We start from the raw sequence: 27,958 nt of genomic DNA on the forward strand, positions 1-27,958 counted from the left end.
CCTTTGGATTGTTTGCTAGTTGATTTAGAGAATCTTTTCTGTCTGGACCCTGCCAAAGTGTTTAATACTATTTAGATGTTCATTATAAACTTTCTTTTTCTTCTTTTTTGGCTGTGCTGTGGCTTGTGGGATCTCAGTTCCCCAACCAGGAACCAGGAATTGAACCTGGGCCTTGGCAGTGAAAGCCAGGAATCCTAGCCACTAGGCCACCAGGGAACTCCCTATAAACTTTCTTATTAAAATTTTTTTTCATTGTATATGCATTAGAGTTGGTAGAAAATTAGAAAACATAGATAAGCAAAAAGAGCATAAAGAACATCCCTATCTCTACCACCCAGTTGTAACTACCACCAACACTTTGGTGTTTATCATTTCAGACCTCTTTATATTGTTTGATTTTTTTTTTCTTTTTTAATGGTTTTGTATGATGCATCCTTTTTTTTTTTTTTTTGGCCGCGCTGCATGGCTTGTGAGATCTTAGTTAGTTCCCTGACCGTGGATTGAACTCGGGCCCTCAGCAGTGAAAGCACAGAGTCCTAACCACTGGACCACCAGGGAATTCCCAATGCATACTTTTTTAACCTACCTTTTTATTTAAAATGTAATGAACATCTTTAATATGCATGTCAATATATATTTGTTTTAGGGGTTACACAGTATTTAGATAACGTAATTTATTTGAACAGTGTACTGTTGTTATTAGACATTCAGGTTATTTCAGTCTTTTTTTTAATTGTTACAAATGACTGAATGTTCTTGTGACTAATTCTTTTTTTTAAATAAATTTATTTATTTTATTTATTTATTATTTTTGGCTGCGTTGGGTCTTCGTTGCTGCGCGTGGGCTTTCTCTAGTTGCGGCGATCAGGGGCTACTCTTCGTTGCGGAGCACAGGCTCTAGGCATGCAGGCTTCAGCAGTTGTGGCTCGCGGGCTCTAGCGCACAGGCTCAGTAGTTGTGGCGCACGGGCTTAGTTGCTCCGCGGCATGTGGGATCTTCCCAGACAAGGGAAGTATGTCCCCTGCATTGGCAGATGGATTCTTAACCACTGCGCCACCAAGGAAGTCCCCCCATCTTCTTAATGTGTCAGTGCTTCAGGGCTTAGTCTTTGGTCCCTTATCTTCTCCTAATTCCTCAACTGGTGATTCCATCCAATCTCATGGCTCTAAATACCATAGTTATGGAAGTGACTCCCAAATGGAGGTAGTGAGAAATGGTCATTTTTAGTTAAATATTGAAAATAATGCCAGACTTACCCCCTGAATCTGTTTTGTCTATCCACTTGCCCATGTGGCATCTCTACTAGGATATCTAAGATGGGAATATACTACACATAGTTTTCCATCCAAATTAATTTTGGTTCTTTTTAGTTGCTTAAACCAAAAATCCAATTGATTCTTTGTCTCATTCAATCTTTCAGAAAATCCTTTTGGCACTATCATCAGTGTTTATCTTAAAATGAGCATTTCTCTTTACTTCTGTTGGTAACACTAGGTCTGAGGCACCATCATAGATTACCGAGATTATACAGTGGCCTCGTCTCTCTCTTTTCATGCCTGTACACGTAAGGTTTGAGAAGTCAGATTGTTTCACTAAGGGTAAACGCTGACGTCTTTACAATTACATGCATGGTCTTAGAAGCTGTGCTTTGTATCTCTCTGACTCTGTTTCCACAACTCTTCTTGTTGTTCATTCCTCTTCACTGCCAGCTTTATTCTCAGCTTAGGACCCTCTGCCTGGATAGCCCCTGTCTCAGTCTCTCACCTCATTCAAGTCTTGTTTTTCTATTACCTTCTCAACAAAACTTATCTTGTTCACCCTATTTAAAATTGCAAACTATGTTTCCTTTATGCCTCTATACCAGATAAACCCATGTAAGTTGGAAATATTCTAAGTCAAAAATGCATTTGCGGGGGCCTCCCTGGTGGGGGCAGTGGTTGAGAGTCCACCCACCAATGCAGGGGACAGGGGTTCGTGCCCCGGTCCGGGAGGATCCCACATGCCGCGGAGCGGCTGGGCCCGTGAGCCGTGGCTGCTGAGCCTGCGCATCCGGATCCTGTGCTCTGCAATGGGAGAGGCCACAACAGTGAGAGGCCTGCATACCGAAAAAAAAAAAAAATGCATTTGGTGGGGGGTAAATTATAAGTTTGGGATTAAAATACACACCCTACTATATATAAAATAGATAATCAACAAGGACGTACTATATAGCACAGACCTATAATGGAAGAGAATGTAAAAAAAGAATATATATATTTATATATATGTATAACTGAATCACTTTGCTATATACCTGAAACTAACACACCATTGTAAATCAACTATACTTTAATATAAAATAAAAATTAAATTAAAAAATGCATAGGAGCCATGTGGCAAAATGTTAACAACATGTAAATCTAGGTGAAAGGGTTTAAGTATCTGCATATTGAATGAATCTTTAATTCTTTCTCTGGGGATAAGTTTTTAAATGTATAATCAGGGAGTCAGTAGATACATTCATTTTTAAGACTTTTGATATAGATTAATTACCTTCCAGATTGGTTATATGGGTTTTCATTCCTACTGTCATTATATGAATAGGCAGAGAATATCACTGTTTAAACTCCTGCTTTGATTTCTGTAACTTCACATTAAATTCCTGGGTCTTTCCCTGCCTCTGTTTCCTGTGCCTTTGATGCTACTTCTGGTTATTGTTGACTGTATGGTGGATAATTCTTTAAGTCATGTTGATCTTTTTATACTTGAAGTGAACTTACCCAAGCCTAAACTATTCTGTGTCAATGAAGCATTTATCTCTGGCTTTACTCTCTTTACTCTCTCTATTAAGCATAGTCTGTTCCAGCTCTGTGGAACACCTCTACTCACTGAGCTTGATATAGTGATAGGGCATCGCATCTAAAACTGAATTTTTCTTTCCTCCCTTCTAAATTTTTCTCCTTCCAAATTTTATGGAAAATATGACCATTTATTCAGTCTTCTAGAGCAAGTACTCAAAACCACCTTGGATTTCTTTTTCTTTCTCCCTTTATATCTAATCATATACTAAATTCTACTCATTTCTTTCTTTGAGGTTTCTCTTAACTCTTTTTCCTCGCATTTCCTACAGTGTCCCTACTTCTCCATTTCCTAGTTAATACCCTTCACCAGGTCTTTATACATATCTGATTTGTGGTAGCTTCTTTCTAACTAGCTTATAAACATAGACATCCCCTGAGTGTTGAGGGTGTGGAAGTGCTTGCTGGAGTGCTACTCTGTGGGTTAATTACGCTTAAGTTGGGTTACGCCTCAGGGGAAGAGACATTAATTTATTATGTTCCCCCTTTTAATTAAGGGAATAAAAGTGAGGAATAGTTTGGGTACTGACCCTGGAGAAAGGAGAATGTTAGGAACAATGCCGAGCCAGTGATAAACTGAAGGTCAGGCTGATTTTGTAGTAGGAAATTAAGAGCAGTTTTGTGTCAGTTAAGCAGATACATTCTGCCATTTCACAAGTTGCTGTTGTGAGATATCTGTATTTAAATTAGCTCTCAATAGACACTTTTATAGTTGCTTTACAGTTGTCCTTATATCTCAAAATGTGCTTACGTTTGACTTGTGCATGATGTAATTACATACCACAGACTACTATTTGATTTTATGGTTATGGTCTTCTGTTTGTCTCTTATGTGTGTATGTCTGTCTTTAGATTATAAACTCCTTGAAGCCAGGAATCATGGCTGGCTGACTCATGATGTGTAGTGCCATGCAAGTACGGGTTGGTGACTGCTTTTTTATGCTGGTGGTGATTGGTGATGCCTTTATTATGTTTGTGTCATTAGGATCAGGATAATACTTTAATTCTAGCTCTTTGGAAAATAAAAGTGATGGCTTAAGGTACTTCAGAGTTTCTTCTACTTTGAACTTTTATATGAAGTATTTAGGAGGGAAAACTTAAGCAATAACGTTTCTCATTCTCTTCCAGCATTTGCTCTTGCAGAATTAATTGATAATTCATTGTCTGCCACGTCTCGTAACACTGGTGTTAGAAGAATACAGATCAAATTGGTAAGGAAATAATACTCTAAAGCAATTTAACTTGTCCTCTTATAGAAGTACTACAGGTTCATTGGAGAAAAATTAGGAAAGAAAGATAAACTAAAAGTAGAAATAATTATCTGATGTCTCTTCAGTCATTAAAATTTTTTCACGTGCCCTTTTTCTATGCATATATGTATACATGTATGTGTGATCATAGTGTACATTTTGTTATTTGTGATCTTTTATTTTCCCTTAATAGTACATTGTAAACACAGCCATATCATGAATATTCTGCAATATAATATACCACTGCTGCAGTTTGGTTTATTGACTATAATATAAACTATGTAATCAGTCTACTGTTGTTGAACTTTTAGATTTTTTTTCCCATATTTTTGCCATTGTAAGCAGTGCTGGCGTGATGAGTATCCTTATAGATTTTTGTACATATCTCTGATTAGTTTCTCAAGCTAAATTCTGAGAAATGGAATTTCTGGGTTAAAGGACATGAAGAATTCTAAGGCCTTTGATTCATACCGCTGAAGTGCCTTTCAGAAAGTTGTATTAATATATACTTCCTCCAGCAATGTATGAATGAGCCCAATGAATCACTTTTTTTATATTAACCTTTCTTGTTTTTAATATTGATTTGACTTTTCCTATCTTTTTGAACTTATTTTATTTCATAGCATTTTGATGAAACACAAGGAAAACCTGCCGTTGCAGTGATAGATAATGGAAGAGGAATGACCTCTAAACAGCTTAACAACTGGGCCGTGTATAGGTTGTCAAAATTTACAAGGCAAGGTGACTTTGAAAGGTTAGAAAACCTTACTCACTTTTTTTATGGGCAGCTGGGTATTTTAATGAGGATAAGAACTCATATTTCTTTAGTTATACATGATACATTGGCGGTTTTGATGTTATCAGCATATTTATTTAGATTTTTATAATAAAGTTTTTATGAACAATACTTAGAAATAGTCAAAACTGCATAAATCACATTGCACCCTTCCATTGAATGATTCTTTTTGCATTTCCTGAGGTATATAGGAATTTTTTTTTTTTAATTTTATTTATTTATTTATTTATTTTTGACTGCACTGGGTCTTCGTTGCTGCATGCAGGCTTTCACTAGTTGCGGCGAGCGGGAGCTACTCTTTGTTGAGGTGTGCGGGCTTCTCATTGTGGTGGCTTGGCTTTGTTGTGGAGCATGGGCTCTAGGCGCATGGGCTTCAGTAGTTGTGGCACACGGGCTCAGTAGTTGTGGCACATGGACTCAGTAGTTGTGACTTGTGGGCTCTAGAGTGCAGGCCCAGTAGTTATGGCACACAGGCTTAGTTGCTCCGTGGCATGTGGGATCTTCCTGGACCAGGGCTCTAACCCATGTCCGCTGCATTGGCAGGCGGATTCTTAACCACTGCTCCACCAGGGAAGTCTCCCCATCTTCTTAATGTTTCAGTGCCTCAGGTCTTAGTCCTTGGTCCCTTATCTTCTCGTAATTCCTCACTTGGTGATTCCATCCAACCTCGTGGCTCTAAATACGATAGTTATGGCAGCTATGTTGTGTTCTTCGGGAAACACATTAGGGAAGAATCAGTTGGTGTTCTTATTAAGTAGTTAGTATTTGTTCGTGTCCTGTTTTTCTCTCTGCTGTGTCAAGGAAAGTCACCCAAATTTAAGGACCAGTCTCAATAATGTGTAAAATTAATATAGTTAACACATTTGCCTTCTCACTTCTGAAATTTCAGCACTCTCAGAATTTTCATCAAAATTGTAAAGACTTACAATGCCATGATGAGAGGCAGCAATAAGTGAAGAACAAGGGCTGTGGAATCATTTGGTCTCATTTGAATTCTAGCCTTACTAGTTGTATGACACTGGTCAAAGTAGTTTACTTCTCTTTATCTCAGGTTACGTGTCTGTAAAATGGGGATAATACCTCATAAGGTTTTGTGAAAACCAAGTGAGTTATTAGTACCTGTAAAATCCTTAGAGCCTGGCAAGTGATAAGCAGTCAATAAATACAAGCTATCATTTTAGTTATTACTTCTCATTCGTGGCTTCAGATTTTTCTGCAACTATTCTTTTTCACTATTTTCTTGAATATGTGCCACTTCAAGGATTTATAAAATAGCCATAAAGAAGGCAAAGATCACATCTTTCATAGTCTAAAGATAGAATTTAGCATAAGATAGAAATATTAGGTAGAAATGAAAGGAGAACAGATGGTAGATTGGGGCAAAAAGGTCAGAAAAATGTTAGTTAAATCAAGTGGAAGAGTAGAAAGAAGTAGAGCCTACAGTTTATTAAGATTTCTCTAGATTTTAGCACAACACAGACTTTTAAACTTAATTCAAATGTTAGGGAAATTTTAATTTTTGGTAGAAATCTACCTGTTGCATGTTCTGCTTTTTATAGGTCCTAGCTTTTTATAGGTGTTGTATCAGTAAACAGTCAGTTGTTGTTATAGCTGTTATGTACTCATACTGTCTTTGAGTCCAGTATCAGTCCCTTAACCCACTCCAGTTTCTGTTAGCATCAGTTGTACCCCCCTCACTCCTCTAGCTTCTACTCCTATAGAAAAAATTATCATTTGTTTTACTGCTTCCAGTTTAGTTTTTTATTGGATATAAGGATGGGTATCATAGGAGACAGGCGGTGGAAGAAAAGGAAGGACAGCCTACAAATACAAAAAAGCTGACTATCTTGACTGTAGCTTATGTTGTAGTAGAGGAAAAGCCAAAAGTAAACCAAAAAATGTATAAGCACTTCAGTTACTGATTGTTAAGAAAATATTGAGTAATATGTTAGAACCTGATGGCCATCTCTTTTAGGTAAGGTGACTAGAAAAGAGGGCAGCCTCTTTGAGGTTACATTTGAGTTGAGGCTTGAATGATTAGAAAAAAACACCCAAGTGAAAATCTGGGCGAAGAGTATTCCAAGTAGAAGGAACATCAGCAAATACAGAGACCCTGAAACTGTGATCAGCTTGTTTCGTTTGAGAGACGGAGAGGAGACCAGTGTTGTTAAGTGCATATGAAGGGGAGGGTAGAGGGAGATGAGGTGAGAATTCTAATTTGGCAATATTCTTTCTAACTCTCACCCACCTTGGTACTACCTTTCCCTCCACTTTTTTATTTTGAAAATTTCAAATAAACCAACAAATAAGTTGAAAAAACGTCAAATAAAAAGCCAGCAAATAAGTTGAAAGAGCAGTATTAGCACTCATATATCCTTCACCTAGATTTATGTTAACATTTTGCCACATTTGTTATCTTCTGTCTATCTGTTTATGTATGTGTGGGTGTGCACATGCGTGCACACACAGCACACACACTTTCTCTCCCTAAATCATTTGAAGGTAAGTTGCAAACTTTATGATATTTCACTGCTTAATACTGTAGCATCTATTTCCTTCACAGCAGTGTTGTCATAAATAGCCATAATACCTTTATACCCAAGACATTTCTCAGTGATTCAAAATATCTAATGTCCATATTCAGATTTTTCCCCTTTGTCATGTCTTTCTTTTCTCCTTTATTCTATAATTCCCTACATTTGTGTCTTTCATGAAATTGTCATTTTTTTTGGTAGAGTTCAGGCTAGTTGTAGAACAGTCCACAAGGTGGATCTGAATGTTTACTGAACACTATTCTTTTCCTCAAAATTTTATGAATATTTTCAAATATACAGAGAAGTTGACATTCTACAGTCAGTACCCAAGATACTCATACTAAGTTTCTACCACTGACAGTTGCGTTACCACGTATCTTTTTATCCGACTAACCTTGAGGTCATCTCATTTTTTGATTCAGTTCAAAATAAATTACAGATATCAGTAAACTTTCTCCTGCTGCTTTAAGTATTGGTATCATTCTGTAGAATTCAGGGGGTTTTTTTGAGGTAAAATTTACATTGAAAGGCTCACATCTGTCTTAAGTATATCTTCATTAAATTTTTTTTATGGTAATATAACTCATATAGTCACAAAGTTGTGCAGCCATCACCAGTAATTCCAGAACATTTTCATCACTAGAAGAAACCCTGTAACCACTTGTAGTCAATCTTGTCTCTCGTTGCAGTCGCTAATATACTTTGAATAGTTGTTAATCTACTTCTTCAGTTGTTTTTTTAGGGATTACAATTAACATTTTAATACATAACAGGCCACTTTGGATTAACACCAATTTAATGTCAATAATGCACACAAACTTTGCTCCTGTATAGCTCCATTCCCCTCCCACTGCTCTGTATTATTATTTTCACATAAAGGACATCATTATACATTATAACCCTGTCAACACAGTTTTATAGTTAGTGCTTTATACACCTTTCTTTTTTTTTTTTTTTTTTTTTTTTTTTCAGTACACGGGCCTCTCAGTGTCGTGGCCTCTCCCGTTGCGGAGCACAGGCTCCGGACGTGCAGGCTCAGCGGCCATGGCTCACGGGCCCATCCGCTCCGCGGCATGTGGGATCTTCCTGGACCGGGGCACGAACCCGTGTCCCCTGCATCGGCAGGCGGACTCTCAACCACTTCGCCACCAGGGAAGCCCTATACACCTTTCTTTTAAATCAGGAGAAGAGTAGTAAAAAATACACTTATACTGTCTTTTTCTATTTATGTAGTTATCTCTGCTTTGCTCTTTATTTTTTCTTGTATTTAAGTTACTTTCTAGTGTCTCTTCAGTTTAGTCCAAGGGACTCTTCTTCAGTAGCTACTTTGCGGCAGATCTGCTGATGACAGATTCCCTCAGGTTTTGTTCATCTGTGAATGTCTTAATCTCTTTCCTTTACTTTTTTTTTTTTTTTTTTTTTTTTGTGGTATGTGGGCCTCTCACTGTTGTGGCCTCTCCTGTTGCGGAGCACAGGCTCCGGACGCGCAGGCCCAGCGGCCATGGCTCACGGGCCCAGCCGCTCTGCGGCATGTGGGATATTCCTGGACCAGGACACGAACCCGTGTCCCCTGCATCGACAGGCAGACCTGCGCCACCAGGGAAGCCCCTATTATTTTGTTTTTGTTTGTTTGTTTTTTGGCCACGCCACACGGCATATGGGATCTTAGTTCCCTGACCAGGGATTGAACCTGTGCCCCCTTTTGAAAGCTACTTGTGCTGAATGAAGAATTCTTGGTTGACAGTCTTTTTCTATCAGCACTTTGAATACATTAGTCTACTGTCTTCTGACTCCATAGTTTCTGATGAGGAATCACCTGTTAATCTTGAGTATCCCTTGTATGTGACTAGTCACTTCTCTCTTTCTGCTTTCAAGATTCTCTTTTTTCTCTGGCTTTTAATGGTTTGTGGCATGTCTAGTTTTTGAGTTCATACTATTTGGTGTTTGTTGAGCTTCTTGGATGTCTAGATTAATGTTTTCATCAAATTTGGGAAGTTTTTGGCCATTATTCAAATAGTCTTCCTCTCCTGTCCTTCTGTGGCTCATCTTTATCCCCTCCATTGATGGGGTTTTTTTCTTCAGTTTGTTTCTCAGACTGAATAATGTCAATCAACCTGCCTTAAAGTTCACTGGTTGTTTCTTCTGCCAATTCATATCTGCTCATGAGCCACCTAACTGAATTTTTCATTTCAGTTGTTTTTTTTTTCAATTCCAGAATTTGTTTGGTTCTTTGTAGTTTCTGTTTCTACTGATATTCTCTGTTTGGTAAAATACTGTTCTCATACTTTCCTTTACTTCATTAGACATAATTTCTATTAGTTCACTGAATGTATTTAAAATAGCTGATTTATTTTAAAAAATTTTAATTGAAATATTGATTTATAATGTGTTAATTTCTGCTGCATAGCAAAGTGATTCAGTTATACATATATATAACATTCCTTTTTTAAAAAATTCTTTTCCATTATGGTTTATCACAAAATATCTAATATAGCTCCCTGTGCTATAATGTAGGACCTTGTTGTTTATCTGTCGTATATATAATAGTTTGCACCTGCTAATCCCATACTCTCACTCCATCCCTCTCCCATCCCCACCCTTGGCAATCACAAGTCTGTTCTCTATGTCTGTGAGTCTGTTTCTGTTTTGTTGATGAGTTCATTTGTGTTATATTTTAGATTCCACATATAAGTGATATCATATGGTAATTGTCTCTTTCTGACTTCAATTAGTATGATAATCTCTAGTTCCATCCACGTTTCTGCAAATGGCATTATTTCATTCCTTTTTATGGCTGAGTAGTATTCCATTGCGCTCGCATGCGCGCGCGTGTGTATACATCTTCTTCATCTATTCATCTGTTGATGGACATTTAGGTGGTTTCCACATCTTGGCTATTGTGAGTAGTGCTGCTGTGAACATAGGGTTGCATGTATCTTTTTGAATTATATTTTTATCCAGATATGTGCCCAGGAGTGGGATGGCTGGATCATATGGCAACTCTAGTTTTCGTTTTTTGAGGAACCTCCATACTGTTTTCCATAGTGGCTGTATCAATTTACATTCCCATCAACAGTATAGGAGGGTTCCCTTTCCTCCACACCCTCTCCAGCATTTGTTATAAAAAAACTGACTGAAGTCTTTGTCTGGTAAGTCTAATTAATCCCTGGGCTTTCTCTGGGACAGTTTCTATTGAGTGCTATTTTCCCTATGTGTAGGCCAGACTTTAATATATCTTGGTGTGGCACATAGTTTTTTTGTTTAGAGCAGGACATTTTATTTTATTTATTTATTTTTTGTCCACGCCTGGCGGGTGGGATCAAACCCGTGCCCCTTGCATTGGAAGCGCAGAATCTTAACCACTGGACCACCAGGGAAGTCCCTAGAATAGGACATTTTAAATTATATAGTGTGGCAAATCTGGAAATCAGATTTATCTCTCTCCCCAGGGCTTACTGTTGCTTTTGTCTTTTTGTTGTTTGTGTAGTGACTTCCCTAAACTAATTCTGTAAAACCTGTATTCTTTATCTTGTGTTGCCCCTTAAGTCTCTGCTCAGTTAATTTGGTGGTCAACTGATCAGACATTTCCTTGAATGTCTGGCACCACTAAGTGTTACAGCTCTTGCCAAGGGGTTCTGTGTGCATACTGGGCTGTTTTTATTGTTCCAGCAGGAAGTTTACAGCTCTGCCTTAGCCTTTAACTCTTGGTTGCACCAAACCTCAAAGTCAACCAGAAATAAGAGATTAGAGCCTTCTCAGTTCTTTCTTGAGTATGTATACAATCCTGCACATGAGTGTGACCTTGATACTCATCACTGTGTTGGAGCTTTTAAAAACCACTGTGGGGCTTCCCTGGTGACGCAGTGGTTGAGAGCCCGCCTGCCGATTCAGGGGACACGGGTTTGTGCCCCGGTCCGAGAAGATCCCACATGCCGCGGAGCGGCTGGGCTCGTGAGCCATGGCTGCTGAGCCTGCGCATCCGAAGCCTCTGCTCCGCAGCGGGAGAGGCCACAACAGTGGGGGGCCCGCGTACCGCAAAAAAAAAAACCCACTATGGACCTTTTATTCCCCAGCTTTTTCTTCTAAGCTTTTGCCCAGATTCTTGTTTTCTCCAAACTGTTTTCATTGCCTTAGTCAGCTTTGATGGTAAACATCTGCCACTGATTGTTTTTGACAAATGACCCAAGGAAAATGCTTTTCACAGTGAGCAAGTTCTGAGTTAGGTCAAATAAAGACAAACCCTGCAAGTGGAAGTTTCTATGGAACTGTCAGATCCAATAATGGCAATTCTATGGGGAAGGAGCTTTTGGGGAACTCCAAACACATTCCAGTGACTCCTAAGCTGTTTTCAACATGATTGCAGGGCTGTTGGTTTTCAAGGCTTCTGTGGACCTGGTGAGAGGGGAATGGGAGAGGGTATGTTAAAAAGTAACAGCTTGCAGTTTTTACCAAAACTCATCAATGTGTCTTAAATAAACACTCCTTGGATTGTTGCAAGACTTAAGTTAATTTTTGCAGTTCTGAAAAAGTTGAATTTGACAATTTGTTCGGGTGTTGTTTTTGTGTTTATCAACGAGTGGATTTTCATAGGTTCTTCTGGAAGTGATCACTCAGTTAACTGATTTTTGACAAGTGCATACACTGGTCTAATCCAAACCCCTAAGGTAAAGAACATTACCTGGACCTAGGAAATTTGCTCATGACTGAGGCACTGTTACAATCATAAGTTAAATTAGATACCTAGAACCTTGTTGTAATACTATGTGTTCATTTAATTATTTTGTGGAAGAAAGAAGGGTGACATCAGTTAGGTCAGCGGGGTGGCCATAATTCAGATGTGTGTTGGATCAGTGCTACTTTCTGCACTTTAAACTTGCTCAGCAATTAAAAAGCTCTCAACTCAGTCAGCCGTTTTTGGGAAAATAAAAATAGCATGCCACATGGCCCATTTCCCATGCCACTTTTAGGTTGTAGAAATGTACTCCCAACAGGATTTTCCCTAATTTTCCTAAAGAAAAAGCTCAATTGTCTTTAGTATTTTTCTGCAATTAAGATGAACTTTCAAGTAGATATTTGTACTTACTTGAATTTAGAGAATGTAGATTTAGGCATCCTACTTTAATTTGGTTATTTCCATTGTGTCTCACAGATGAGACACATCTGTATCGAGATGAGACACGTGTATTCCAGAAGCTCAGTTAGTTACCTATGACCATTTGTTACTTTCTTCATTGTGGCTGATTTTTTTCCCCTGTGATAGATTGGAGATAGTGAGATCTAAATATATATACATAGTCTCTCTACCATATTTCCTGGCAATCACTTACATTGTTTCTTTTTACTAATTTGATCGTCTCTCCTATTCCTTTTTCTTACCTTCTACACCTTTTATCATACATTTTCATGCAGATTTTGCTTCTCTTTTCTAATAAATACTATTGTTTCACAAAGATATAGTGTCCTCTTATATTGTATGAAGAATAAGAATGAGATAGTTTCTGAAACTTTTTTAGACTGTGATAGAAATTTATTTTGAGGGAGGCGACTTTCTAAATTCTCCAGAGGACTCCTTCTGTGATGCAAAATTGTTTCTTAAGATCTTAGATTATATTTATCTTCATGAAGGGAGATCTATATAGCCCGTGAGTGTGGATATAGGAATTTTCTGGACTCATTTACACAAGTCTAAAACCTACTGGAAATTAGTATTTTCAGCCTTATTTGCTGTATTAGGGTTTTTGCTTAGGTTAGGCTTTCATGAATGGAAAAGGAAACTTAGGGAAAAGGTTGAAAAAGGAAACTTACTGCCTGGTCATTAAGTGTGTCCATTCCTAATCAGTGAACAGAATTCCTTAGTTTTGAATCAGATTAAGTATGTATATATTGTTTTATCTCTGAGTTCTGCCCTCCCAAACTTTTATTATACTTCCCCATATGTGTTTTAAGGAGAATAATTAGGGGAGGGTATTTTCAGCATATTTCCTAGAAGTATTATCATAGTAATTAAAGTCTTAGAACCTATTTACTCTTTATTTTTCTGAATAGACATTTTGTTCATAGAATTTAATTAATTCTTGGTTTATGACAATGTATCAATGCAGGACATGCCCATTTAAAGTTTATTTATTGAAAAGTTTAATAAGCTGAATAACCAGAATTTTGCCACCTAATCCAGTAAGTAGAATATACTGTAACTTATATCTGTGTCCTCCTCATCCCCGCCACCAAAGTTAACAAGTATCTTGTATTGTTTTTCTGTTTACTTTTTTCTTTTAAACATCTTTATTAGAGTATAATTGCTTTACATTGTGTGTTAGTTTCTGCTGTATAACAAAGTGAATCAGCTGTACGTATACATATATCCCTATATCCCCTCCCTCTTGTGTCTCCCTCCCACCCTCCCTATCCCACCCCTCTAGGTGGTCACAGAGCATCGAGCTGATCTCCCTGTGCTATGCAGCTGCTTCCCACTAGCTATCTATTTTACATTTGGTAGTGTATATATGTCCATGCCACTCTCTCATTTCAACCCAGCTTACCCTTCCCCCTCCCTGTGTCCTCAAGTCCGTTCTCTACGTCTGTGTCTTTATTCCTGTCCTGCCCCTAGGTTCTTCAGAACCATTTTTTTTTTAGATTCCATATATATGTGTTAGCTATTTCCTCTTTTTAAATGTATATATCTAATTTTGCTTGTTTTTGATAATATGAAAAAATGTAATGATACTATATGTTGATCTACAAGGGACTTGCATTTTCATTTAGTATTAGGTTACTAAGATTGCATATTTGTGTGGGTCTGTAGAACATTCATTTTCATAACCATGTTATCTTTAGTATATACCAAAAAGGGATCCCACTGTATTTATCCAGTCTCCAGTCAGTGGGCATTTGGCTTTCTCCTCCAAGTTTTAGCAATTGTTAGCAGTACTATCTTATATATGGGGTGTGTGTGTATGTTATATATGTTTCCTGGTCCAAATCTACGTAAGTTTTAGGTATATGCCTAGGAGGGAATTTGTAGGATTTAAAAATGAATGTTCTAACTTACAAGGTAATGGCGAATTATTTTCCAAAGTGATCGTATTAATTTATACTTTAACCACTTATGAAAGTTTGATAAAACTCACTTGGGAAACCATTTGGGTGTGGTATGTTTTTTGCAGGAGGAATTTTTAACTATTGCTTTGATTTCTTCATAGAGTTATAAGAATATTTTGGCTTTCTATTTCTTAATGTTTAGCTTTGGTAAGTTACATTTTAGTAGGAATTAGTCCATTTCATTAAATTTTCAATTTTATTGGCATATAGTTGTTGGTAGTGTTTGTAAAGAACCAGTGCTTGCTTTGATGAATTTTGTTTTCCTGTTTTCAAATTCTTTGATTTCTGCTCTTTATTATTTATGCCCTTCTTACTTTGGGTTTATTTGCTCTTTTTGTAGTATCTTGATGTGGAATCTTACAGATTTTTTTTTACTTCTTTTCTAAGATGAATATTTTGTGTTATAAATTTTCTTCTCAGGACTACTTTTGCTGTATCCCACAAGTTTTAATACGCTGTAATTTCACTTTCATTCAGTTCAGTGTAACTTTTATTTCCCTTGCAACTTGCTTTTTGATCCATGGATCTTTATTGGAATGTGTTGTTCAATTTCCAAATGTTCCCAATAGATTTTCTTGTCTGTATGTTGATTTCTAGTTTGACTTTATTATATTCAGAGAACATACTCTATATGGTTTCAGTTCTTTTAAATTTGTTAAGATTTGTTTTATGCCCTAGGATATGATCTATATTTTGGTGAATTTTCTGTGTCCTTGAAAAGAATGTGTATTTTGCTGTTGCTGGGAGGAGTGTTCTGTAAATCTCAATTAGATTCCATCTGTTGATAATATTTTTCAGTTCTTTCTTATCCTTGCTGATTTTCTGTGTAGCAGTAACGAAGAGAGGAGTATTGAAGAGCTCCACTTATTTGCAGGTTTGCTGATCTTTTCAGTTCTCTGAATTTTTTGCTCTGTGTATTTTTAACTTGTGTTACTTTTTGTATGCGTAATTGAGATTGTTAGGACTTTTCAGTGAACTGACCCTTTCATCATAATGCCTTTTTTAAAAAAATTTAATTAATTAATTTTTGTCTGCGTTGGGTCTTTGTTGCTGTGCACGGGCTTTCTCTAGTTGCGGTGCGTGGGCTTCTCATTGCGGTGGTTTCTCTTGTTGCAGAACACAGGCTCTAGGTGCGTGGGCTTCAGTAGTTGCAGCACGCAGGCTCAGTAGTTGTGGCTCACAGGCATAGTTGCTCCGCAGCACGTGGGATCTTCCCAGACCAGGGCTCAAACCCGTGTGCCCTGCATTGGCAGGCAGATTCTTAACCACTGCGCCACCAGGGAAGTTCCCATAATGCTTCTGTTCCTGATAATTTCTTGCTCTGAAGTGTATTTTATTTGATACTGTAGCCACTCCAGCTTTCTTTTTGTTTATGTTTGTATGGTATACCTTTTCTTATCCATTTTCTTTTAAATTACCTATATCATTATATTTAAAATGAGTTTCTTGTAGACAGCATATGGTTGGGTCATTTAAAAAAATTTTTTAATTTATTAAAAAATTTTTTTTGACTATAGTCTTTTTAGAATATTTATTATTTTTATTTATTTTTTTGGCTGTGTCAGGTCTTAGTTGTGGCACGCGGGATCTTCATTGTGGCACGCAGGCTCAGTAGTTGTGGTGCACAGGTTTCTCTCTAGCTGTGGCATGCAGGCTCCAGAGCTCGTGGGTTCTGTAGTTGTGGCGTGCAGGCTCCAGACCGCATGGGCTCAGTAGTTGCGGCTTGCAGGCTTAGTTGCCCTGCGGTGCGTGGGATCCTAGTTCCCTGACTAGGGATTGAACCCACGTCCCCTGCATTGGAAGGTGGATTCTTAAACACTGGACCACCAGTGAAGTCCCTGGTTTGGTCAGTTTTTAATTCACTCTGTTAGTTTTATTTAGTGTATTTGTACTATTACATTTACATATTTTTAATTATTGGTACATTAGGACTCAAATATGTCCTGTTTTAACTTTTCTGTTTGTTCCCTTTGTTTTGCATTTGTCTTTTCTGGCCTTTTTGTGGTTTACTTGAACATATTTTACTACACTGTTTTCTTTATAGTGGTTTTCGAGTATATCTTTTATTTATTTATTTATTTTTTAATGGCTGCTCCAGGGAATACTGTATTACAGTCTCTTAGTATGGACATTTTGCAATTAAAGTGAATTACAGAAATCTCACCAAATTATTTAGGTATTTTAACGCTCACCCATTTATAATTTAGTTTTAAGTGTTACCTCTACATATACTGAGAACCGTATCAGACCGTGTTATTTTTATTTCAACAGTCTAACGTAATTTTAAAAACTCAAGCAGAGAAAGGTAGCCTATTTTATTTACGTGCATATTTGTTTCATTTTCTTTATTCCCAGGTAATATTCTTTTATTAACTTGGTCCGATATTAATATATCTTCTCCAGCTTTGTTTTCATTAGTATTGAAATGGTAACTCGTTTTCCAACCTTTTAACCTACTGTCTCGTTATATTTAAAGAGTGTTTCTTTTAGGCAGCATTTGGTTATGTATTAAAATTGACGATCTCTGCCTTTTAATTGGGATGTTTAGACCAATTACATTTAATGTGATTATCAGTATGCTTGGTTACCATCTTTGTTACTTGTTTATTTTTCCCTTTTTCCCCACATTTCCCTTTTTTCTGCCTTATTTCAAATTGAGTGTGTGTGTGTGTGTGTGTGTGTGTGTGCGCGCGCTTCCACTGTTTCCTTCATTGACTTATTAGCTGCTACTCTGTTATGTTGTTTTACTGGCATAGTATACATCTTTAATTTATCACAGTTCTACTCTCTTAGCAGATTTAAATTACACAATAGTGTTATTGACTGTACTTAATGATGTTATACATTAGCTCCTCAGACCTTATTCATCTTATTGATGAAAGTTTTTACCCTTTTACCAACCTCCACCTATTTCACACACTCCCCAGTCCCTGTCAACCATTTTTCTGCTGTTTCTATGAGTTTCTCTTTTTAACAGTTGTTTTCTTAAAAATGTGAAAAAAAAAAGTATAACATTAAATTAAAGTGTATAATTTGGTAGCATTAATTATATTCATAGTGTTTTACAACCATTACCATTATGTATTTTCAAAGATTTTTGTCTTTCCCAAACTGAAACTTCGTAACCATTAAAAGATAACTGTGTATTCTCCGCACCTCCAGCTGCTGGTAACCACAGTTCTACTTTCTGTTTCAATGCATTTGCCTATTCTAGGTACTTCATTTAAGAGGAATCATACAATATTTGTCATTTTGTTTCTGGTTTATTTCACTTAGTGTAATGTTTTCAGGGTTCATCCGTGTTGTAGATTGTATCAGAACTTCACCCCTTTTTATGGCTGAATTATGCAGCTGTACTACATTTTTCCATTCATAGGTTAATGGATGGTTGTCTTGTTTCTACCTTTTTTGTATACTGTGAATAATGCTGCTATGAACGTTCATATACAAGTATTAGTTTGAGTCCCTGAGTCAGTTTATGTTTACCCACATATTTACCATTTCTGGTGGTCTTCATTCCTTTGTTTAAATCCATAGTATCATTTTCATTCCTAAACGTCTTTTAACAGTTTTTATAATTCATGTTTGCTCTCAGTGAATTTTTTCAGCTTTTGTATGTCTGATAAAGTTTGGATCTATTCCTTACCCTCCTTCCCCCTTTAAACATATTTTTCTTGAGTATAGAATTTTAGGTTGACTTTGTTAAACATTTCAGTACATTAAAAATGCTACTCCATTTCTACTGACTTGCACAGATTACAGTGAAAAATCCATTGTCATTCTTATCTTTGTTTCTCAGAATGTATGGTGTCTGTTTTTTCTGACTCTTTTAAATGTTCTTTTTATAGTTGGTGTTGTATACATTGTGTGTTTGTGTTGGGGGAGCACTGTAAGTGTGCATGCATGTTGTGTGGTTTGTGTATTGTGTGGGGTGTTTGTGTATATGCATGCTTTTTTGCATGGGGGCATGTTTGTGTCTTTGTTGTGTGGAGATGAGTTTGTGTATGGCGGTTGTATGTTGTCGGGGCTATTTTTTGTGTGCTTTGTTTTGTAGGTCTGGTATTACGGTGTTTTACCTGGTCATTGTTGTCTTTATTTTGATTATTGATATATGGGTGAGAACTTTTTATACCAATTAAAATATTTTTATTTATCCCATTATTTCTCTGTTTTGTTTTCTCTTTGTTTTTAAATTCACTGCATCTTTCTGTTGTTGCTTTTGAAAATGTTGTTCTCCCTTTTTTTCTCTTTTAATATTTTAGAATTTATCTGTTTGTTTTCCTGGTTGTCTTTGAAATTTAAAAATGTATATTAACGTCAGACTTCAAAATTTAAAAGAGCACCTCCCTTTGCCCATATTAAAAAATTTGGAACACTTTATCTCTGATCACTTCCTTCCCAAAGTTATACTTATGTTGTCTAGTATTTCAAGTCTGACTACGGAAATCCCACAAATTATATTCACCATTTTTTCTAACAACACATTAAAAATTTTTTAATACATATTTTAAAAATTACCTTTGTACTTACCATATTATGATAACCTTGTATGTCAGATTGTGCTTGTACGAACATTCCTTTAGAGCAAATCTCTTAATGGTAAATTTCCTTGGATATCGTCTGTAAATTCTTCATTTAGCCCTAGTTCGCAGTTCTACGTTGACCTTTTCTCTTGGCCCTTTGGAGATAATATTCCACTGTCTTATACTGTTGCTGTCAAAGCCTGCAAAGCCATTTCTCTCTCAGTCTGTTTATTAGTTCTTCTGTTTTGTTTTTAGTGTTCACTGTGATGCGGATTTCTTTTTATGTATCCTGTTTGGGCTCTTTTGGTCTGAATCTGTGGATCTATGCCTTTTAGTAGTTTGAGAATATTTGCAGCTTTTATCTATTCTCTCTTTCTCCAAGTACATTTAAACTTGTGTGAGATACTATCCTTCAGTCGTTCATGTTTTTAGTCCCACTTTGATATTTTTCATTCCTTTTTTTCTTTGTTTCTTATGGGTAAGTGTTTTTGAACGTATCTTTGTGTTCTCTAAATTTTTCCAGCTATGCTGCATCTGCTCTCTAACCTTTTCATTTGGTGTAATAGTGGTTCCAGCCTCATCCCCAATTCTGTTTATTTCTGATATTGGGAAATGGTGTCCCTAGCGATCTTGCCTATATTTGGAGAGACCAGGGATGCCTACTCTCCAGAGTGTTGTTATGGTGCAGTAGGAGGTTCAATCAGAGCTCTTCGTTTGTCATGATACATGGAAATAAGAATCTCTTTGCTGTAATTCCCATTAGTATTGAGGCAATATTTTAATGTTTTGAAGGAGTAAACAATTTTGAAGGGAAGATTGTAGAGTTATACAGATATTTGAGATTTTCTGATTTATCAGGGTGGGCCCAAGAATTTGCATTTCTTAGCATTTCCAGGTGTTGCTGATGCAGCTGGTCTGGGTAATAAACTTTGAGAGCCATTGGACCAGATGATGTTTTGGCTTTTGGCTCTGATTCTTTTACATTTGAATAGGGGTGTTATCTGGCTCGGGGATCATTTTATTAACACTTATAAAACTGCTATAACAATTTCCTTTAGCACCTGAGTAGTTTGTTTAACATCATTGCATTAATGTAATGTTTTATTTTAGTGATCATTCAGGATATGTTCGACCACTACCAGTGCCACGCAGTTTAAATAGTGATATTTCCTATTTCGGTGTTGGGGGCAAGCAGGCTGTTTTCTTTGTTGGACAATCAGCCAGAGTAAGTAAAAATATTTCTTAAAAGTGAAAGTTGATCAAAATATTTTGAGGTTGACTTTCTAAATGTGTTTATCCAGTTTAAATTGTGGGAATTTATAAAGTACTCTTTTAAATATTTAACAGATGATAAGCAAACCTGCAGATTCCCAGGATGTTCATGAACTTGTACTTTCTAAAGAAGATTTTGAGAAGAAGGAGAAAAATAAAGAGGCAATATATAGCGGATATATTAGAAACAGAAAGGTACAATACATTTGAACTCAGTAATTGTAGATGCATTACTTTGGATGGATGATAGGACAAGAACATTTTCTTCATTTTCTGAGATACGAATGTCATTTTCAAAACTTGAAGATATGGAATTTTCAAATTAAATTTTCATTCTTTTTCTTTTAATTATGTGAATAGCAAACGTGATCATTTATGTGCTTTCTCAGGCTGAAGTCTTCAGAAAACAGATTTTCTCATAAAGCCAAGTAAGCTTTCTGGAAATTGTTCATAAGATTGTAAACTTTTTTCCTTGAACTGAGTGTGGGTTTTTAAGTATTTGTTGTATAATAATTATAGAAGCAGAGTAGAAAACAGTGATAGTGTAATAGACTTTTAAGAAATCTGAGCTCCAGAGAAATAAGTAAACGAGAAACTTATTTCTGTTACAAATTTGCATTCAAATGCTCATTTTAATAAGCAGAGTGTTCACAAATTTGAATCTTGTTGGTGAGCACATGGTATTTGTTGTATTACTCATTCAGCTTTTCTCTGTTTGAAACATTTTAGAATTAAAAAATTTTTTAAAACCTTTTTTAAAAGTAAGATTTAAAAAATTCTTTTCTGCTTATAAAGCAAATTGTAAAAATTTTATAAAGAAAATAAAAATAGTCTCAAATACCAGAAAAAAGTACTTATGACATATTTAGTCGAATTTTCTTCTAGTTTAAACTTTATCATATACTTATGCTTTGAGCTCTGTTTTATTAATATTTTGAGTATTACTTCATTTTAGAAAGTATTTTGGTACACAACACACTTTTAATAGCTTCATGGTATCTTTGGCTAAATGTACAGTAATTTGACTATTCTGTTAAGCATTTAGCTTACTTGAAGGATTTTATTATAATTGTAAAGACACTGCTATTAGTATCTTTGCACAACATTTTGCCTGAACTGTAGTTTTTTCTTCGTATAAATTGTTAGAATTTTTATAACTGTTATCAGGAATTTGAACTTAGAAATATTTATGGTGTATATTACAAAGTCGCTTTTCTGAAAGGTTGAACCCAAATCAAATACACTCCCAACAAAGGTATATTGGAAGTGCCTGTTGGATCATTTCCTTATTTTTCAAAAGAACAAAGCAGGGAGGGAAGAATGATAGCAGAATGTTAGTGGTTTGATAAGTGAAAATAATACCTTTTCTTTCATACTAGTGGGCTGAATTTTTTTCATGTTTATTAGCTACTTTTACTTTCTTTATAACTGAACATTATCCTCTGTCCGAGAAATTTCTTCATTTTGTCATTCCACCTTTTCCTCTTTAAATTTATTGCATTTATTTAACAGTTTACATATCTTAATATATTGTTTATGTAACAGTATTCTGTCTTATCTTTTCTATGTTATCTTAAAATCACAAAGCCCTATAAAGTATATTGGTGGAAATATTATTTGCCGTGTTAAAACTGGTGAAAAATAGAAACAGAGAATTTAAGTGATTTTTTTCAGAACTGTATGGATATGATAAAGCTTGGATAGTACTGAGGTCTCTTGGGTTATCATTTCTTCCAGCTTTTCCTGTCTTTTGTGCTTAGTTCATCCCAGCAAACATTTCATGGGTACCAGTAGGTCCCTAGTCCTTTTCTTTTTCTGACCTGTCCTTTCCAGCCTACTTTTTGGGGGCTCCTCCTCTATTCCTGAGCTGTTATCAGTTAGTACGGTGTGTGGGGGGTTGATGGTTTTTGATCTATGGGGACTAGCATGCACACGCCCCCCCCATATATATATATATTCATTCTTATATATACCACTTAATACCAACAGTTCTCAAATATGTATTTCTTGTCAAGACTTTTTTCTTAAGATTGAAACATTGAATCAGGCTGGACTCCTTAAAGGGAAGAAACCATTCTGGCCATTTTAAACAGAAAAGGATTTCATAAAGGGAGTTAGATGCTTAGATGATTATTGGGCTGAAGGAATGATCGTTAGGCTGAGTCTTGTAGAATGATGCCAGGGTATTCCAAACTGACCTTCTAGGGATGCTGCAACATCTGCTGTAATCAGGTAACTGGAGGACCACAGCTGGATCTGGAATTCAGAAACACAGTACCTTATCTCTGATCCAGGAGTTGGAAAAGTCTTGCTGCCACAATTGTTCCAACAATGGACACAGAATTTCTGGCCATTACTAGTGCTGTATCAGTGCTGATGCTTAAGCTGGAACCTGGATACTGGTCTTTCAGTACCTTGCATGGTAACAGAAAACTTTTAAGAAACCTCAGGAGATGGCCTTTGCCTCACTTTTCCCTTCTACATCTAATTGGTGAAACCTAATTTGTATCCACAAGCAAAAATTTAAGAGTCTGAGAAATAGATGTTTTTTGATTTTTTTCCATGCTCTGCAGCCCGGGAGGGGACAACATAAGGTGGTACAAATGGCAGCTGAATACCAATTGATCCTATGTAGCACACGCATTTCCAGTTTGAGTTAGATGTCCCTCTCCACGGGTTCTGTAAATAACTCCCTTTTGGTACATCTGAAATCAAATATCTATAAGCATTTCTTATTTTCTTCCCCTTTCCTCCAACTATTAACAGTATAGTAGTAACTGTAATCCTTGTTGTTAATCATTCACCACATTTAATTCTTCTAAAATAGTTCCTTTCATTTATCCTTTCTTGCACTCATTTCTACTGCTTGATTCAGCCTTTCCAGCCACGTCCTTTATCATATGTTTAACATATATTCTAAACTACCTTGTATCCCTTACAGTCTCAAATCCTTCATGTTCTCATTGGTCTGGGATGTTTTTATTAAGTCATCTGCTGGGTGAATGTCACCCCATTTTTATTTTTTTAACTCTGTAGTTCTTGGCGTATAGCTTTCTAATGGCACATTGTTTTATAATCATTTGTTTCTCATCTATTAGATGGAATTTGTAGGGAGGAAGGATGCTCTCTTTCTTTTATCTTGAACCCTATTTTCCTCATGCCCAAGTTGAGTCATAGGGCTTAGAAGGTGCTATCCAAATATTTGGATAATGAACCTGCATCATCAGTAAACCCAAGCTAATCTACTAACTCTCAAACTGTATAAAATGTTACTTATATATTATGTATTGTAGCTATAATATTAGTAATTTACTGTGTAGGGATGCATTGGAATCGTATTGGAGGGTTGGTTTTTATTTTTTATTAAGAAAGTAATAATACACACTTACTAAAAAAAGAAAACCAGTTTCCTAGACATAATAGTTCAGTGTGTATCTTTATCCTTATACGTTTTTATGTGTACAACTTATATAGTATATATATATGCATGAAATTTTTAACATACAGACTCATAGTAAAAACTGAGAAGTTTGTAATTCTTATCCTCAAACATTCCCCCACTCCCCCCTCCCCACTTCCCTCTGAAAGTGGACTGGGGCCCAGGATGATTTTACTCCCTTTTAAACAGAGTGCCTTTGGGCTAAGCCAGCTGGGTTCAGGCTGCATCCTAGTTTTCCTGAACTTGGAGGGCTGGCTGGGCATTGGTCCTGACCAAGTTAAGTGGTAGGTACCCCAAGCAAGGACTCATTCCACCTTAGGGTAAGTGTTCTCAATTTTGGGGCGCAGTTTTAAACTCAGTATTTATTTTTCTTCACCCTTTTCTTTATGATTCTCCAGTTCGTGTAGCATTATGGTTTAGCATTCTCCTTGATGTATGCCAGTTTAGCAATCTATGTAAAAGTTTCCCTCTCCTCACAGCATTGTTGTCACACACTCAGCTGATTTGCAATTGGCCATTTTCCTCCAAAAGATTTTTGAAGCCTGTATTTGAAATTATCCAAGTGAATCACATTAAAGGTTGATGTAAATGTTATTTGTTAATTACAATTAAGGTGCATGTAATGTGTTGTACTTTATGTTCACTCTTGTAGCCGTCTGATTCTGTTCACATTACAAATGATGATGAAAGATTTCTACATCATCTTATCTCAGAGGAGAAGGAAAAAGATAGCTTTACTGCTGTGGTTATCACAGGGGTACAACCAGAACACATACAGTACTTGAAAAATTATTTCCTTCTTTGGACGAGACAGTTAACGTAAGTATTTACATTTGATTCAGGACATGTTTCTTCTTATCTTTTTTAAGATAGAAAATATTACAGACATATTGAAGCCTCTTGGCTGTCTGCTTTACTCCTATCCCATTTCCTTCCCTTCAGTACAGGAATCATTACTCTGATGTTAGCATTAAAGTGGTTCTGTATTCTGTAAATATTGTACTGATCACCGGTAATGTATTGGTCATTACAAATACAAACATGAGGCCCATGCTTTTTGACAACTGTGATAACATTTAAAATAAACTTGAGTTCATCCAATTCAGCTCATCACTCTCAGATCCCCCTTTTGTGCTTTTGCTGTGTAGCAAGTATTATAATCTTCCATACCACACAGTTTACTTATATTTTTGTCTGCCTTCTACCTTGGAATGTCTGTCGTTTTTTATGCACTGCTGTATCCCAGTGTTTCCTTTTACATAGTAGATGCTCAATAAAAGTTTACTGAATGAATGTATTGAGTCTATTGAAATGTATTGAGTCTATTGAATGTATTGAGTCTATCACTCATGTGACATGAGTAATACTGAAAATAAATCTTTGTGTATCTATTCCAGGAAAACTTTTAGGAAGTATATATTCCATTAGATCAAATCAGAAGTATATACATTTAATGGCTCTTAAGTTTTTTCCTCTGTAGTTACACAGTATAGACCTTTGACTGGATTGTTTCCATAATTTGTATTAACCTGAATTAATTAGTCTTGCAAAAGGGGTATACTGTACAAAATTCATGTTTTTAAAGAATGTATCTTATTTATTCAAAGGGCTGTTGTACTTACTTTGAGATTCTCTATTTTATACATATATATTAACAATTAAAATTTTTTATGGGGAAATTGATTTTAGGAATGCCTTTTTTCTTGAATATTGATGTTTATTGGCTCTGTAACACAAGAGTTTTAAATAGGACTTTGGAATGTTTCTTCTCTAAGAACATCTTTTATTAGTTATTTTATTATTTCTCTTAACTGAAGGAATTCAGTGTACATTAATGACATAATTATAACTTAACTCTTGCTTTTAAAAAGAATGATGTATAACTTTAACCATTCTTTGAAATAGACACTTGCTAAGCTATTTATAGCACTCTTTCTTAATGTATGGTTGTAAACTTATTGTTGACTATGATGTTAACACTTTTGAGATGTCTGAAGAAAGAAATCATGATTTTCAGTGATTTCCTTTTATCTTAGTAGTGTTTTAAACTAGGACAATTAATGTAATTTTAAAAAGTTAAAATTCATATGAAGGAATATTTTAAATTCCTGCTTGAGGAATAATTACACATGTGATACGGGATATGGGGAGAGGTGAATAATCTCCTCCAAATATAATCTTTTGAAACATTTGCCAAAATAAAATAACAAAGATTTCTGAAGTGGTGGTTTTTGATGGGATAATGTTGAATTTATTAGTTTTAGGAGTATTGGCATAAGATTGTTTCAGTGTCATAGAAGAAGAAAGATGAGAGTTACAGAATGATACTCTCATGTTGGGGACATAAGTTAAAGTTACTGAATCCTGTATAGTCCCTGATATTTGAGTCCTTTGTAGAACATCCCTAACAAGTAGAATTATAGCCTCTTAACTTCTAGTTTTAGTTTTTTTGATAAACTATACTTAAAGTATTTGGGCCTTGAAGTTGGAAAGACTTGGATTGAAGCGCCCCCAACTCTATAATTCTGTGACCTTAAGTAAATTAAATTATATACGTTTCTTGCATTCCAATTTCTATATAAAATGAAGGGTAATAATATCTGAATCTCAGGATTGTTTTTACCATTAAATGGTTTACTCTGTTTAAAAATGCTTCATATAGTGCTTGGCACCTAGTAAGTACTGCCAAATAGTAGTTATAGAATTTTTTTTGGTAGAAGATTAGATGAACTGTAATTTTATGTGATTTAAAAGTGTAAAGGTATTCTTCTATGTTTTAGGCATATTTATCATTACTATATTCATGGCCCAAAAGGGAATGAAAAACATGCATCAAAGGAAGTTGGACCTTTCAACAACATTGATATTGAAGTAAGATAAAATTCTTTCTTAAAGTATTGTGAATTATTAGGTATCTGTTCTCGTTCCAAGTTACTCTGGACAAGAAAACTCAGTCAGTAAATAGACAACTTCTCTGTCCTTGTCTTTTACCAGAACACTTCCCTAATTTGATATGCAAGTAAAGAGATTATTCCTAGATGTATTTTTGTGGAACCTTTGTTTACTATAGTATATGGTTTTTCCTTTCTCTGTCTTCTCTAGAGATATGAGCTGTTAACTGAATATCATGTCTCAAAAGCAGGGAAGAAAAGGAATAACTAGTTTCTCTTTTGTTCACAGAAGTCTTATAACAGGTAAAGTAAGATTTAGAAGAAAAGAATATTTGAGTGTTGAGTTCTCAGTATCCTTGCCCACACGTCAGGAAGAATTTCATGTACATCTTTATCCCACTTCCTACCTCTAGCAGGAAACCTTGAATTAAATGTACTCATCACTTAATATATCCTTCAGCTCTGCTTTGCTCTTTCTTTGCTTACTTTCAGTTTTTTATAGTGTATTTTTTTTGAGATGCTACTTAGAGCTATTTAATCCAAATAAAAATATATATGTATTTCAATAAGCTAGATGATTACTTGTACAAATAAAAGTAGTTTTTGCCTGTTCTGTTGTTGGATCATAGGTGAGAACAAAAGTAAAGTCACTATAGAATTTAATTGTTTTTGTTTTATTTTTATTTTAGATTTCTATGTTTGAAAAGGGGAAGACACCTAAGATTATCAACCTAAGGGAAATACAAGATGACATGCAGACGTTGTATATAAATACAGCAGCCGATAGTTTTGAGTTCAAGGCTCATGTTGAAGGAGATGGTGTAGTGGAAGGGATTATCCGATATCACCCTTTTTTATATGATAGAGAAACGTATCCTGATGATCCATGCTTTCCATCAAGTATGTTAATCTGTTGTCTTAGCTACAAAATGTGAAGTTGTGATTTAGGATAGTGATTTGTTTTCTTAATAATAATTCTTAGTTGAGATGTTGAGGTTAGATAAATTTAAAAACTTTTTTCCCTCATGCAAATCTTCTTAAGTTATTAAAGTATTTATAATTTTTATAATTCTTAATTTTTGTATATATTCATTTCCAGATGAATAAAGCAGTGGCTTTAAGAAAGATTATATATTCTTTTATCATAGATCTCTTCCTGAAGTGAATTTTTAGCTATATACTGCATAGTAATCCTTTATATATTCTCTATGTTGTCTTCCTGTTATCTTTGTAGGTATTTATAAAGTAGTTTTAAACTTTACTTAGTCATACTAGTTTTTTCTTTATGCTTTCTGATTTTTGCCTTGCTATAGAAAGGT

The 27,958-nt window shown here is 35.6% G+C and overlaps 1 protein-coding gene across 2 annotated transcripts in view; it reads left to right on the forward strand.

The window, feature by feature from the left end:
* Nucleotides 1–27,958, forward strand: part of SMCHD1 (structural maintenance of chromosomes flexible hinge domain containing 1) — a 129,258-nt gene that overhangs the window by 12,022 nt on the left and 89,278 nt on the right. For both annotated transcript variants that reach the window (XM_082853405.1, XM_082853406.1), the window contains exons 4-10: nucleotides 3,965–4,047; nucleotides 4,710–4,840; nucleotides 20,148–20,262; nucleotides 20,385–20,504; nucleotides 24,401–24,567; nucleotides 26,529–26,619; nucleotides 27,329–27,539. In XM_082853405.1, the coding sequence (XP_082709531.1) occupies nucleotides 3,965–4,047; nucleotides 4,710–4,840; nucleotides 20,148–20,262; nucleotides 20,385–20,504; nucleotides 24,401–24,567; nucleotides 26,529–26,619; nucleotides 27,329–27,539 (918 nt within the window). The remainder of the gene's footprint in view (nucleotides 1–3,964; nucleotides 4,048–4,709; nucleotides 4,841–20,147; nucleotides 20,263–20,384; nucleotides 20,505–24,400; nucleotides 24,568–26,528; nucleotides 26,620–27,328; nucleotides 27,540–27,958) is intronic.

This window comes from Leucopleurus acutus (assembly GCF_964270905.1).
Source record: "Leucopleurus acutus genome assembly, chromosome: 13".
Taxonomy (NCBI): domain Eukaryota; kingdom Metazoa; phylum Chordata; class Mammalia; order Artiodactyla; family Delphinidae; genus Leucopleurus; species Leucopleurus acutus.